Genomic DNA, 14164 nt, shown 5'->3' with positions numbered 1-14164 from the left:
TACTGTTCTGCTGGTCTGAGCAATTCAAGCCAACACGAGACTTGACTGTGTTTCTTATGTTGGGAGAAGCCAAGATGATCTGAGCACTGCTGGCATCCCAGTAACATGGAAATGCCTGTCATAGGGGATGCAAATACATTTTAATCACAGCGCTATGTAAATGCCTACTTTTCAATAGCCCGGCACAGCATGGTCAACTCACAAAAATATTTTTTTTTTCCATATGAATAGCTCCATGTGTCTTCAGTATGCTGCAGAGTTGTTTTGCATAAGAAAATGAGCTGTTATTTTCCACCCAAGCAAAACATGCCCTTCAGGTAAAACATTTTGATTTCAAGAACAATCTGTCAAAATGTTTTACAGCATTCTGGGCTCCTCATCTACAGGATTTCCAAGTACTATACAAACACAAACCTCTATTAGAAGAGAACTGGAAACAATTATCAAGAAATTGTGCAACCTTGAAGATTCTCATTTAGTACTAACTGGCAGATTATTGGGCACAGCTCATGTCCCGGATGAATACACTGCTACTTACATAGCATCAGACTTCGTAAAGCTTCATATAAGAAGCCTACCTAGCACAAACATACAGCATCGTATTATGACCTTGTGCTTGGAGACAGGTATAAATTGCATCAATGCAAGGATATAGGAAAGGTAGGCATTGTGCCACAGAAAGCTCTTGAACCATCATTCCCCATATCAGTTGTGCCTTGGGGGTGGTCTGTCCCAAGCCAAGCTGTGCTAGGGATCAATGAAAGGGAAAACCCATATACTGATGTTCTTGACCACCTCTTTTTGTAAATGACTACTGGTCTCTGACTTCTCCAGTGTTTCCATACCCAAGAAATCTGGGCGAAGTATGTGTATGATGGTAGGAGAGCTCCTGAGACCCCCACAGGGGGACAGCCCACATGGGGATTTAATCCTTAGAAGACTTCTCTTCCTTAGGGAAAAACTGGAGTAGCGTTAACTGCAGAAATTTAAAACAAGTCTGGTAAATTGGGAAGAAACAAGGGTTTCTAAAATACAAGCAAGAGTTCAGGTTTGTCCTTATGTTAGGCTTCAACTTAATCTTCTGTCCTGTTTGAAAACTCTAAATTGACTTCCATAGGGTTGCATTTCATGCTAGTTAATTTTAGTTACGTTTCATAGAGAAGGCAATGATAGAGCCTAGATTGTAAATCTTGGCATCTAGATAATCTCTTGTAAGGAGACTTATGAGGACGTTATGCAAACAGATGCCATTTAGGAAAGGAGAGAGAAAAGCTTGGGCATAAAACCAGAGGGAGCGTTTATGAGACCAGCCTTAAATGATCAGAGTACAAAAAATGGAAGATGACAACGAGACATTAGCAAGAAAAATGTAGGAATGGAAGCAAGCTGGATGGTGTATAGAGGAATATATTTTTATCTTTGGCACAGAGCCACACAAGAGCTTAAAGGACATTTGATTGAGGCATTTGACTAAAATGCAAAAAGCAGAAAGGGATCTAGGACAGGCATCAGAGCAAGGCATAAGTTTATGAGCATATGAATCACTGAAAAGAGGAAGATGATTTTATGCAATTTTTTTTTTCTCAGTTGAGGTCTTTTGGCAGTATGCATGGAAAGGGGAGGGAACTGCATTCAAAGCAGTAGTTAATTAAGGCAGGCTGAGCAGCTGGGGACAAAAAGGAGAGAAGGATGGTCTGCCTTTTGTGAGTCACTTACAAGCTGTAGCATGTAAAGGCATGCCAAGAGCCACATTACCAAGCACCTACTTCAGTGAAAGACAGAATCTATCTTTTTCTTTAGACTCTTTACCTTAGATTTCATTCCTCTTGTTTCTTGTCAGTTCAAAAATTAATCAAGTTGTCTTTTGCACAATAACAAATTCCAAAAGCCGAAGATGTGTGTATATGTGTATTTGCATCTCCCTCAAATTAAACAAGAGCAGCAGATAATAATTCAGCTAATTTAAAGCATCTAATAAGACCTAAGTATTGAAACAGGAGACAAACCTTTGTGCCATACAAGTCAGCAGATTATTTCCCCTCATACATCGGGTCTGGAGACGTCACGTATGTAAGGATGAAGTGAAGTGTTTATGTAGGATAAATTATTGCGGAGAGGAGTATTTTGAGAGCTCTGGCTGAATACTGAATGGCACATACAAATCTAAAATGCTGCTACATAAAATAATCCCCAATAAAAATACTTGCCCGTTAGGCTTTGTATCTGTATCATTTGCACTAGCTCAGCTACACATGAGGATTTACAGAACTATGGCATTGATTCTGCCAAAACTAGAAAACTCTCAGATTCATTCTATAAATACGTCTGTGCAGGGCTAGCCCTTAGCCTGATCAATCCTGTCTAACTCAATCCTGAGACAGCACCACAGACTTGGGCTAAATCTATGCTTAGTCCATCTTCCAGAACTACAGTAGACCGCTAAATAGTAGAGGACTCATTTTCTCCCACTGAAAGGAGCCTCTTCTAAAAAAAAAACCCTTTGCCAGATAATTATGTCATTTTAGTTTATCTTTGTGTCCTTTGCCTTCCTTTCTCTGCATTTATCTTGACTTTCTTTTTACAGTAGTTCCCATGGCATTAGTCTGCTGTAAATTCTGCTGCAGTTCATAATTATCTTTGAAAAACATACATGCATAAATAGCTACCAGGAATATCTTATTTGTTTGGTTAATTATAAAACTCGTAAGAGGGACTAGCACTGTCAGTACCACAGACTGATGGTTTTGAGGAAGGCCTCCCCGGAGATAAGCAAAATTTTCCATGTGTCTGCGAAATGAAACAAAGGGCGCCTGCTGACTTGTATTTATCATTACAGACCCCTCTGACTAACAGCTGGGGTTTTGCTAAGAAAAAGCCTTATTCAAGGTGCTATATTTGTCATTTGTTTGGATTGTGGAACCATATTAAATATACATATATTTTTCATTTATTTCATCCATGGCAAGAGTAAAGGTGCAGATTCTCAGTCGGTATGAAGGAACACAATCACAGCAGGGGAGAACCCAGCTGCAAATGTGGAGGCCTTAATGCCTGCGTTGCAACAGACCCACTGTTAACGCTCAGGTGGGTCCGTTCTCAAATCTGTTCTCAGTCTCTAACAGAGTTAGTAATACAAAACATATACAGACATACATATTTTAAGTATCTGAGAACTCTGGCATCCAGATATTGTTGGTGACATTAGAGACTCCCTAATCAGAAACAGGATCATTTCTGGCAGAACTGATTCATGTTTAAGGGATAGACAGTCAAAGAGCAAGGTTAAATAATCTATCCAGAAAAATACACTGACTTCAGCAATGAAATCGGGTTAGAAAGTTGTCTTTCGCTGCATTCACTCGTTCATGTGACACCTGTGACAATGACAACAGGAGTGTAAACAGTTCTTAAAAAAAGGAGGCTGATAAGCTCCAAAGCTATGGATAAAGAGACCAAAATATGGTATCAGTGCTACTAAAAACATGTGATTTGTTCCTGAATCACTGTGCCCAGGTTCTGACCACTCACACAGTTAGAACTAGCACGTGCCTGGAGTTTTCGGATCAGGGCAGGATAATGGAATAAACCAGCGAGGATCATACCTCTCATAGTTACAAATGCGTGTCCTGTCTATCCCCCAGGTAAAGCAAAGAGCTTGGAGATCGCTCCCGGGTCACTGCAACTCAGCGGCATTTCCTGGTGAGTGCGGGCCTCTGCGCACAGCAACGCTTTCCATTGGAGCGATAATGATGGCGGCTGCTACGGAATGTAAGTGAAGCCATCACGCTTTACTCATCAATGTACTAGCGATAAACTGAATCCTGACAACTTTTTAGGTAGATCACTTCAGATTTATTGAAAGTAAAGCAGGCACAGAAGCTGTCAGATCAAGCAGTTCATCTATACCTTGAATTAGTAATGAACATAAAGTCCCGTCCTCAGGAACTGCACCTCTTCACTTTGACCACTTTCAGACAGGGGGAGAAAAAAGGGAGAAAGCTTCAATTCCATGCAAAGCAACTCAGTAAAATTGTTAAACTGAACCAATGTTTAAGATTTTAAGAATTGCCCGTGCTTCAAGGTATGTCTGCATCAATTCTGAAAGAAAAGGACAGGGTAACTGCCTATACTAGGAAAAGGATATGGGTGACTTCGGTAGTAAAGAAATAAAAGGCAGGAGATTTCTCTTTCCTCCTCCATAACCATAGAGAGTGCATTAACGACCAGTGGAACTGAAGGTTATTCTACCTATGTCCAAGAGCTGCTAATTTTCAGATTATTTTTCAAAATAAAAGGCAGAAAAAATTAGAACAAACTTTAGCAACAAAGTTGGTTTACCCTGAATATTTACAAATAAAAGTAGAAATTTTTTTTAAGATATATATACACACACACAAACTGATCTTTAATGACACACATTGTGTTAAAATAGCATTCTTGGCCCTTTGTTGATGCTCATTTGGTTGCAAAAAATTAGAATATTTGATGGCAAAGCTAATCTATACAGCATAACTTAAACACAGAGAACAGACACATATAATAAGAAAACAGTACAAAATGTACTCCAAAAAATTAAATAGGTGTTCGTATGTCCCTCTTAAAATATGCAATAGCTAAATTTTAATTATGCAGTGGCTGTAGTTAAAATCCATATAACTTTACATTATACCTAATAATGTTTCTATGTGTTTTGCAGTATGAGAAAATACCACAAATACTCAGTGCTTAGTGTAGGAAATCTTGCAGAAACATAAATATGTGCAAAGGCTAGGTATATAGATTCTAACTGTGACGAAACTCTGGCCTAAATAATACAGGCCCAGGATACATGGTGGATATTGTAAAATTGCATTTTATGCAACATTTTTATGCAGGAAAGTCAATTTTTTCCTCCAAATACGATTACAGCTCTTACTTGAGTTTAAAAAAAAATACTGTATGAAAACTTTACATGATATATCTTGCCAATATGTTGCCTACTTCTCTATAATAAATGAGATTAATCACCAGCTACAGAACTCTGACCTGGTATAAGTGACTTTGCTTTCTGCTTATTTACACCTGCTAAGGATTTAGATTTGAAAACACATACAAGTTGGTGCAGTAGCTACAATTTATGAAGGTTGAATTCCCCTGTTACCAAATGGTAAAGTCTGGTCGTACACCCTGGAAATCATTTACAGTAAAAGACCGTGATCGTCTTCTAAGGGTAGGGCGACTGGGATTTCTCCCCTTAACTAAATTTAAATAAGGATCAGATCTCAGGAAGCGTGGGTAGCTGTCTTGCTCCATCAGCCTGTAAACTGTGTTTTGCGCTGCATCAAAGGTGGTGATGATGGGCCGTTCAATATTCTGACTTGTGACTTCTTTGGTTTGAAAGTCCAAATTCACCTGGAGAATGAGGAAAAGTATATTTCTTTAATGTACATTGTGCATTTCCTGGGTTATTATCCACAGCAGTGATACTGTACTTTGGTGAAAGTCTTTTCTGATAAGAGGACCTTGAATCCCTGATACAATGGGATATTAATACCACAGAACTAGTTAGTATGGTCATGTTTAGTAGTGGCTGTCAGAAAGCCTTCACAGATGTGTCACTGGTACAGTGGAAAACTGGTAAAATAGAAGATAAAGTTTGACGTTTCTAAAAGTGATCTCAGCGTAGTTGTGGTTGTCAGGCTTTGCAACACCAGGCTAATACAGAACTCCCTCCGTTCTTCTTTACAATTCACATAGAACTTTGTCTTGTTAGAATATGTTAGTGAATATTTAAAATTTCTGGTTTCTGTGGAGAGTTTTGATATTAGGAAGGTGAGAAAATAAAAAATTAAAATATAAAAATTATTTTAATGGGTTTGGGGAGGCTTTCAATGGGAAAAGCATACCAAAATGCTCATTTGTTCCATGTACCATTGCATTCATTCTGGGAAGATTTAATTAGTATGAGAATTTCATTAAAGTGTTAGGCACTGATTTAGAGCATGCTATTTTGAAAAATAAGATATATTCTATAAAAAAAATTGTTGATCCAGTCAAAAATTGACTTCTATAGTATGCTTTTTTTTCCTCACCAAGATGCACCTCTCATTTCCATAAAGCTAGATAAAACAAATAGTTTAGATCTGAAGAGCAATTACTGATGATAAAATGGTCTACTCATCAAACCTAAGATTTTATGCTCCTATCGAACTGTGCACTCAGAAACTTGTGTGTAAAAGAGCTCTGCTGGACAAGAAGTTAGGCAGAGAGAAGATGCAAGTTCCAGAGCTGTGTGGTCTGAAAGGAGACGCTGGTCTCAGCTGAACCTAAGGAAGGAAGTCTCACCAAAGCCAACTGCTTACGGTGAACAGCACCCACACTACGTGCACCAAATCAAAAGCATGACAGATAAAGAAATCATTACGTTACTGCTAGTCAGAGTATGACTTCCACACCCTCTCCCCTCCCTAGCTTTCCTCCTGCTCATCTTTTCGCTTATGTCAATCTCATAAGCATTGTCAGTATCAGCGCTTGATGCCCTACCGTAACTGTTCATAGATTGATCAATTGGCAACGACAGGTTCTACCTCAAACAACTCAGGGGGTTTCTTTTTATTTAAGGTCCACCCCAAAGACATGCAGCAGGGAAAGAAATAAAAAGGGACATAAATCCGTGAAAGTGGACATTTCCTAGGAAAAGTAAATCTGAATCTGAAATATAAACTATGGGATTACAGGTGGAAATGGCACCATTTTGAAATCCTTCTCTTAAAAGGAGAATTGCACCTTTTTTCACCCTTGTTACAGGGAAGTAGCAGTTAGTGTTTAACTTCTGCTATTCTGACAAATAAACAAAAGAATACAGGGGAAAAGGAGCATTGGCAAGTGACATATTTGATCTGCTCAAACTTGAAAGAATTACAGGAAATTGTAAGTCCCATTGAGGAGGCTGATCGTGATTTCAGTGAGAGTTCATCATCTCCCAACCTGTTTGTCTCCTTCCTAGTAAAGGCAAAAAATATTCCTTTTGTTCATTTACAAATCCTTTATAACACCACTTCAGTTACATGAAGAAATTGTAAATACGAAAACTTTTTGCTCTACTATAGTAATATAAAAAGGCCTTAGTGTTGATGAGGATTGACATAACAACGTATTTTTGTGTATGTGCTGACAGTAACATACCAAGAATATGTAATTAGAGCTGGGCAGTGGGAAGGGGGGAGGGATCAATGAAGAAAAGTCCATGCTTAAAACATAAGTAATATTTAATAGTTTCTTCTAGTCTCTTATAGTCTTTTGGCTCATTTAAAATAAAAACTTCTGAATCTCAGTTATGTAATAATTTAATAGATAATTACTGGTTTTAATAGATAATTACTGGTTTAAGAGAAAGGGAGAATAAGGCTGTTGTTCTGGCGGTAGCTTTAAATAAAGACAGACAATACTTTTTGTACAATGCTAGCTGATATGTCTCATTGCAGCTTTAACATTTAACATCACTATTTTATCTTAAATACACCCTGTGTGTGTATATATATTTTTACACACCCTAGCTTTACAGACCAGTAGGAATCTCTGATTCCTATGATATAATATTTAAACTCGTGCTCTATGCTAAGAAGAGTGACATGGAGGGGGTACTGAAAGGACTACAGAGGACAGTGAGAATAATCTATGCAATTGCTTCCAGATTTCCTTCCAGAGCTCTGACATTTAAGATACAGCCTTCTTAGGTCAGTGACTACATGATTAACCATTGCCCCTGCTTCTGGGCACGCACTTCTTAAAAGCAGATTTCATCAAATGCAGTTGTGTCAAATACTGTGTACAATGAAGAACACCTTTTCTGTACCTCTTTTGGAGCATCTTTCTGTATGAATGTTTCATAAATGATCTTAGCTTTTGGCAAAAGTTCATGTGCAGTCTTGCTTTTCTTGTAATCCTCGCAAGCTATCCAGAACTCGATGTTCTCCTCGCTGAACTCAGTTTTCAGAAACTTTGTAAAGGCATCCAATCCAGCTACAAAAGGGAATGTTGAATGGCATTAAAAATATATATCCTTATCAGGCAGTTACTCTTTCCACACAGTCTGCGCAAGGTAACAAAATAGGTTGTGCTCCCTTTGAATTTCATCACACTATAGATAATTATTTTAAAATACATAAAAGTTTTAAAGTAAGTGCAGTTCTTTCATTATGATCCTGAGTGCTCTAAATCCCATTACAGAATTCTTGGTATTTGTAAAAATCCACTACCAAGATCTTGTGAATTTAGAAATGGAAACAATCAAAACATGTGGATGTATGTGGAAGTGATGGACTTTGTTCCAGCTGAGTATCACTTTAGGTTGACCAAAACACTGTTTGAATCTTTGCTCGTAAGTAGACTGTTTTCCAGTAACAATTTAAAAGTTTTTAGCATATTTACAATTTACTTTATCCTATAGTTATTATGCTGAAGAGATTTTTCTTTCCCAAATATGTTTAACCTGTGGAAGTAATGCAATTGTATTGATGTCAGCTGTTCAAGGAACAGATCTGAAAAGCACACAGTGTCCAGCAGCGTAGCTGGGTGAGAGGTATGGCCCTCCAAAATGGAAGGAGAGACATATGTGCATTTAATAACTATGTAAGCAACAGGCCCAGTTCTGTTCCTATCACTGTTTTAGAAACAAACTGTACCAGAAGTGACAAAGTCTTTTCCTAAGCACATAGAACATGTTTTCATTTTTAAGGTTTGGTCTTGCAGTCAGCAATATTCAAATGAAATTCTACTGTTTATCAAACAAATTCTTTGCTGTCTGTTATATTACCTTGTTCAATGAAATACGAAATTTAAAAGTTATTTTCAACTATTTTCAGTAGTTGACAGCATGTTATAGCCAAAGCACATGAGGAGAGCAAAACCACGCTGCTATAAATGACCCAGTTTAGATAACTGCCAGGTCTATCTAAGTGCACAACTGGATTTTATAATTTTCCAGCATTTTCCATCAATTTTCCATCCTGACAGTCTGCACAGAGAGGGAAAAACTACTGACCTTTCTCAGAAAGCAGTTTGTCAAAAGATTCTCCCCATTTCACTGCTTCTTCAGGAGACACACTGTTTAAGAAACAGAAAGGGGTTTTGTAGAATTGTGCCTATTGTGTACTTAGGAAGCTGTTGCAACATTTGTTATCTGTTACAGTTACTGCTCAGGACTGTTTCACAAAGCCTTTGCTTAGATCCCACCACTGAAAGAGCTCATTCTTTTAGGTACTTCAGAAACATTTGGTTTCATTTTTTCCTGACATTTTTCCTGCAGAGTTGTACTCTTTTTTCCCCGCTATTTTAAAAAAAACATCAGAGTAGCGATTTTTCTCTTCAGTGTTTGTGTTGCGCTACTAATCTTTAACAGAATTGAGCTCATGCAGTATGGTAAAACTCATAGGGGAACCAGGTCAGTCACCTATTTAAACTCAAAAAATGCTCTTGCAGAGATGTGGTTTTGAATGCACTCAGTCTGAGGCTGCATTACCACAGTCTATTTTTAATGAAATAGAGGAAATTCTATAGCCTGAAGCAAAGTTGTAGCAATATGGTTTAGGTGATAGTCTTATAGGGCAATAACACACATAGCCTGGTTTGTTTACCGCAAACATGTTTCAAATGTCATGTTATTCTGAGACACTGTGCTCCATTTATAAAATTCCAGGTACTCTTCTTCAAATATGTCAAGTTGCACATATTTTACTTTAATATCAAATATTCTGCCTTAGAGAAAATGCATAAAGGAAAAAAGAACCCCACCACTTTACTTCGTTCACTTAAATGCAGTTTTTGGGAAACCCTTTTTTGGTGTTGTATAGATTAACTCTGAACACAACCAGGACAGTACTTTGATTTTTGTAGACCAGAACTGTAGTAAGCCTGGAGATGAACTGTATCATACTTGGACTTAAGTTCTAAGTCTGAAGGTGAAGTCAAGTTTTATCAGGTGCTTTATGAATATTAATATTTAGAACCATTTTCATTTGAGGGCACAGCACAGTACATTGAAAGTGTCAATGAGTAACTTCTCCAGGGTTAGTTGTTTAGAACAACTTCTTATGGACTGAACACTTCTTAAAACTGATTCCCCCTTCCTCATGGAGGCTTGCCATTCTGTTGCCTGATTGATGTAGTCTGGGCTCCGTTGGCAAAATCTGTAGGGATGTGAAGTTTAGATGAAGGGAAATTCCAATCACTTTGAGAAGGAATTTAAGCCAGTAATAATCTTGGCTTTGCACAAAACTAAAAGGAGATTTTTTAATTATTTTTTAATAGATGTCTCCTAGCTTTAATACATCTCTCCTAGCTGAAGTCATTACTTATAGGAATTAAATATTTAACTAGGGAGAGACAAACAGTTCTCAAGAGGTACAAATGCTGGAGAACTGAAATTCAAGAAATGAACATAAGCCACCAAAGCAGGGGGATTCTGGAGTCAGGGAAAATGAGACCTCACTCCCTTACAGAGTCTTTTAATCATGAGAAGTACAAAAAGTGCAGTTCTCTGAACTGTGTGGACTGGTGTGTCTGGGAACAGTGGGTTCCTATAGCTACAGAAACTAATTTGGTCATACCGAAAGATAAACCCTGGTGGCTTCAGACAACATACGCAGTCCGCAACCGCACAGAATGCCAGACTGGTTCTTTGCTGGGTTTGGAAACTCCTGGTGTAAACTTCTGATTTTCTTTCAGAACCTGCATCAAGCCAGTAGCCCCACAGATCCCTAAGAGCTGGATGCAGCAATGAGTTGCTGCAATAACAGACAGAAACCTAGATTTGTTCAGCTTTGCCACTTTCTAAAGATGAGAAGAAACTAGTTAACAGATCGTAGGCGTTTCCACTATCACCATGCCATCCGTCTGCAGAGTTTCATTAAGTTCTCTTTCTGCTTATGTTAGTTAGAATCTCTGTGTGAAGAATGGAAATCATAAAAACTAAGTCAGTCACTTAAATAATAAATCCAAAACTATTATCTCACTTTATTATTTGAAAAAGGGTATTTTCTTGTTTCTTTTTTCCTTTTTTTTTTTTTTTTTTACTTTTACCCAAAATAATCTATATCTCTATATATAATCTATAGAGAGAGAAAAATCAGCAAAAATCTATCAGTTTCTTTTCTATATAACAAGAACAGCAGAATCCCTGTTAGTCAGGCACCCGGCTGAGAGTAACGTAGTAAAAGGCAGTTGGCTGAGCGGGGAAGTGATAGTCTTAAAAGATAAAAGGGGGAAATTCTTCAGAGAATTATTTATTGCTATTGTATCTGCCTCTGAAAGTGCCTTTTCACAGATGGTAAGAATGCACTGATGGCTGTGTACTTTGTATGAAATACCCAAGGGTAATCAGCCACCCAATACTGTCTGCATACAGGTGGCACGGAGGCTGAGCTTTCTCTTTTTAGATGCAATCTTAGCATGGTTTTACATGTCTGGAACCCAGACATGGAAAAAGGGTGTTCTCAGCACTGTTTGACTTTTGTTCATCATTGCTATGTCTTGTATTTCTGAGTGAACTGTAAAACTATCGAATTAAGGCTTCTGCCAGCAGCAAAACAAGAAAGAAAGAAAGGAAAAAAAAGGAAGTAATGAAGCCTTCTGTGAGCATAGAGTGGAAAGTCTTCCAGATCATGAGTACACCCTGTCATTCATATGGGCATGATATTTGGGCACGTGAGCAACAAATATTGCCTAATTATCCAGATGCATATGTGCAAGCGTTTAGATACCCACCTCTCAGCCACTTTTCATGAGTTCTAGAAACAGACTTTGGGCCTTTATGCAATTTCTAACATATGTCCTTACAATTAGTAAGGGCTTGTAGAAGCAGTTCTGGTCAAAGCAGGCATCTTGGCCCCCAAAACAGTAACTGCTTAAACAAGGTTCATCAAGCTTAACAAGACAAAAGAGTATGGGAAGCACTGTAGTGTTCTGAAGTGATCTGTGACAGAAAGCAATGGGTGGCAAATTTTTTAGGCTACAGGTTTGCAGTATTTTATGCATTCCTCCTTTTCAGTCAAGACCTACAAATGCAACTGTTAATATATCAGTGAGATCTTGGTACTCCATTGAAGTCAGGAACTAAGCTCTTACTGAAGTCAATAAAACCAAGACTTCACCCTGCATCTTTATGAGAAATAGTATAACAGGGAGAACATTACAACAGTGTTTAAATATCAGTATCTGAATTTTGCAGACAAGGGTGTTCAAACAATTATGGCAATTATTGAGGAATTATGTGTTCAGTATTTGACATGCATCTGGCGTTTGTAAGTCACAGAATTCTTTGGAAAAACTGCTTTCCAAGGAGCTGTATGATTTCCCTATAAGCAGTAATTTGTCTGCTACATTTCTGAGTTAATGCTTGCTCACTATAGTCAGTGGACTAACAAAAATGTTGTTGGCACGAGTAAAGGTTTAAATGCCTCCGCAAGTGTATGGGGATCAGTCTACACTTAGTGGTGTGAAAACACTAGTGGTGAGTTACCTTGATGCATAGCAGATAATTCTATAGTGTTTGTATGCTTCAGTTAGATTGCTAACTTTTAAATTAGATAGAACTTGAAAGCGTTACTGTCTGCCAACTCTGAATGTACGCACAAATGCAGGAAACGTTGAGTCACACAGGCACTTCCTGAAAGGAATCCCCATCGACTCGTGTTTTATAATGCTTACCTTGCTGCTTTTGTCAAGTTTCCAGGTTTGCTAGGATGATCGCCTTCATGAAATTCAGACTTTTGCAGGAGAAGGCTCAGCCTATTTCTCTTCTGCTTAGCTCTACAACAGAATTAGGGTAGCTTTTCAAGCAATCTTGTTGAAAGTTGTTTTTTTATCCTCAAACATTTCCTTTGACTGATATCTCTGCTTCTGCATCGCAGAACCCCCGTGTTCACTTATAGTAATGTTGATGTTACTTCTCCTACATATATTATTCACATTAATGATTTTTTCTTTATAGCTTAGCACAAATTTACATACGAAGCACTGTCAAAGAGAAATGGAAATATTGTCATTTTGAGTATCTTTTTCATTTATTTTAAAGGTGAGGGGGTGAAATTTCACATGGGAGAACATAAACAGTTGGTTCAGCATCTTCTACTTTTAATGTTTCACAAAGAAAAAGGAAGTATTGCTTCCTGTCATTTGAAATTTTCAAAAAGAAACTTTCCCAGATCGTATTCAGGCTTTAAAGAAGCATTTCTCAGAACTTCTTGAAACCTCCCTCTCCTATTTGCTTAGTTGATTATTTGATTTGTTTCTTAAAAAAATATTTCTGCGATGAATTACTATTTTACATATACAGTTCCTAGGATTGCAGTTCATGGGTTTTCATTTAAATGATATAAATCAAAAATAAAATTATCTGTACCCTAAGTTCATACCCATAAGCTATGTTAGAAGAATCCTCTATGTAAACCGAACACTCAGAGTGTCAGCTTGACCTTAAAACTTACCCAGGCTTGCTTGCTTGATGCGGCTCTTCTTTAATTGTTGATTTCATGACTTTGTAATAGGATTTATCCTTTGAAGCAGAAATGTTTAGCTGGGGGAATAAAAGAAGTGGGTTCTCCATCTTCCTCTAAAAATGCTTCCCAGTTTCAGAAAATGTTTCTTTTACTTCCTTACAGCAGTCGCATCTGGTGTAACTGATGTGCTTGGGAGGGCTCTCACATGCTGTATCGGGTTGGGTCACCCCACTTGGCTGTTGAGCAGTTTCCAGAGCAGGTAGTGGGAAGAAGGAGGTTCTCTACCTTCACTGCCACTGCAGCTGCACGTACACGGGACTTTAAGTAGAGTTCTGGTTTTACAGTCGTCATTTAGGGAAGTGAGATTGCAACTTTGCAAAATGGCCGTTGATCATCCAGACAAAGAGAATTAGCAGAGAGCAACTCCTGGGTTTCCGCTTGTGGAACTTGATATTTTACCAGTCTTCGGATGACGCCATCATTTTCCCCCAAACACCTGTGAGAAGCGTACACAGTTTCTCTAAAATGAACTTTACTGAGAACAATTTTGCATAAAATAACGTACAACATTGTCTTAAGCTCCCAGAAGAACTTCTAACTGATCTTAAACTGCCCTCTACAGCCTCAGGTGCCGTATGCTGGACACAAAATCAGTTCCATCTATAATATGCTACCTTGAAACTCAGGCA

General features: G+C 38.0%; 2 protein-coding genes across 6 annotated transcripts in view; both read right to left on the bottom strand.

Annotated features, from left to right (window-relative positions):
* LOC104132082 (regulator of G protein signaling 21) overlaps positions 1–4202 on the bottom strand; it is a 20225-nt gene extending 16023 nt beyond the window's left edge. For all 5 annotated transcript variants that reach the window (XM_035900771.1, XM_035900772.1, XM_035900773.1 and 2 more), the window contains exon 1: positions 3603–4202. The gene's annotated coding sequence lies outside the window, so the exon portion shown is untranslated. The remainder of the gene's footprint in view (positions 1–3602) is intronic.
* A 96-nt stretch (positions 4203–4298) lies between these two features.
* LOC104132081 (regulator of G protein signaling 18) lies at positions 4299–13898 on the bottom strand. Its single transcript, XM_009645331.2, has 5 exons — positions 13464–13898; positions 12685–12786; positions 9023–9084; positions 7835–8001; positions 4299–5391 (listed from the first exon to the last, which is right to left on the bottom strand). Exons 1-5 carry the CDS (start codon positions 13580–13582, stop codon positions 5137–5139), a joined length of 705 nt encoding a protein of 234 aa, XP_009643626.1. The 5' UTR covers positions 13583–13898; the 3' UTR covers positions 4299–5136.
* Between the last annotated feature and the right edge of the window lie 266 nt (positions 13899–14164).

The sequence above is a fragment of the Egretta garzetta genome, unplaced genomic scaffold (assembly GCF_000687185.1).
Source record: "Egretta garzetta isolate BGI_Z169 unplaced genomic scaffold, ASM68718v1 scaffold598, whole genome shotgun sequence".
Classification (NCBI taxonomy): domain Eukaryota; kingdom Metazoa; phylum Chordata; class Aves; order Pelecaniformes; family Ardeidae; genus Egretta; species Egretta garzetta.
Note: the sequence above shows the minus strand (reverse complement) of the source record. Positions and strands in the feature narration are given on the sequence as shown.

What these genes read in the sequence shown, in the direction of transcription:
- LOC104132081 (XM_009645331.2), bottom strand. Translation starts at nt 13,582, where the DNA reads ATGGAGAACCCACTTCTTTTATTCCCCCAGCTAAACATTTCTGCTTCA. An exon ending in CATCAAGCAAGCAAGCCTGG is followed by an intron (nt 12,787 to 13,463) that starts GTAAGTTTTAAG and finishes ATTCTGTTGTAG; the next exon opens with AGCTAAGCAGAAGAGAAATA. An exon ending in AGAAAGATGCTCCAAAAGAG is followed by an intron (nt 5,392 to 7,834) that starts GTACAGAAAAGG and finishes CTCATTCTCCAG; the next exon opens with GTGAATTTGGACTTTCAAAC.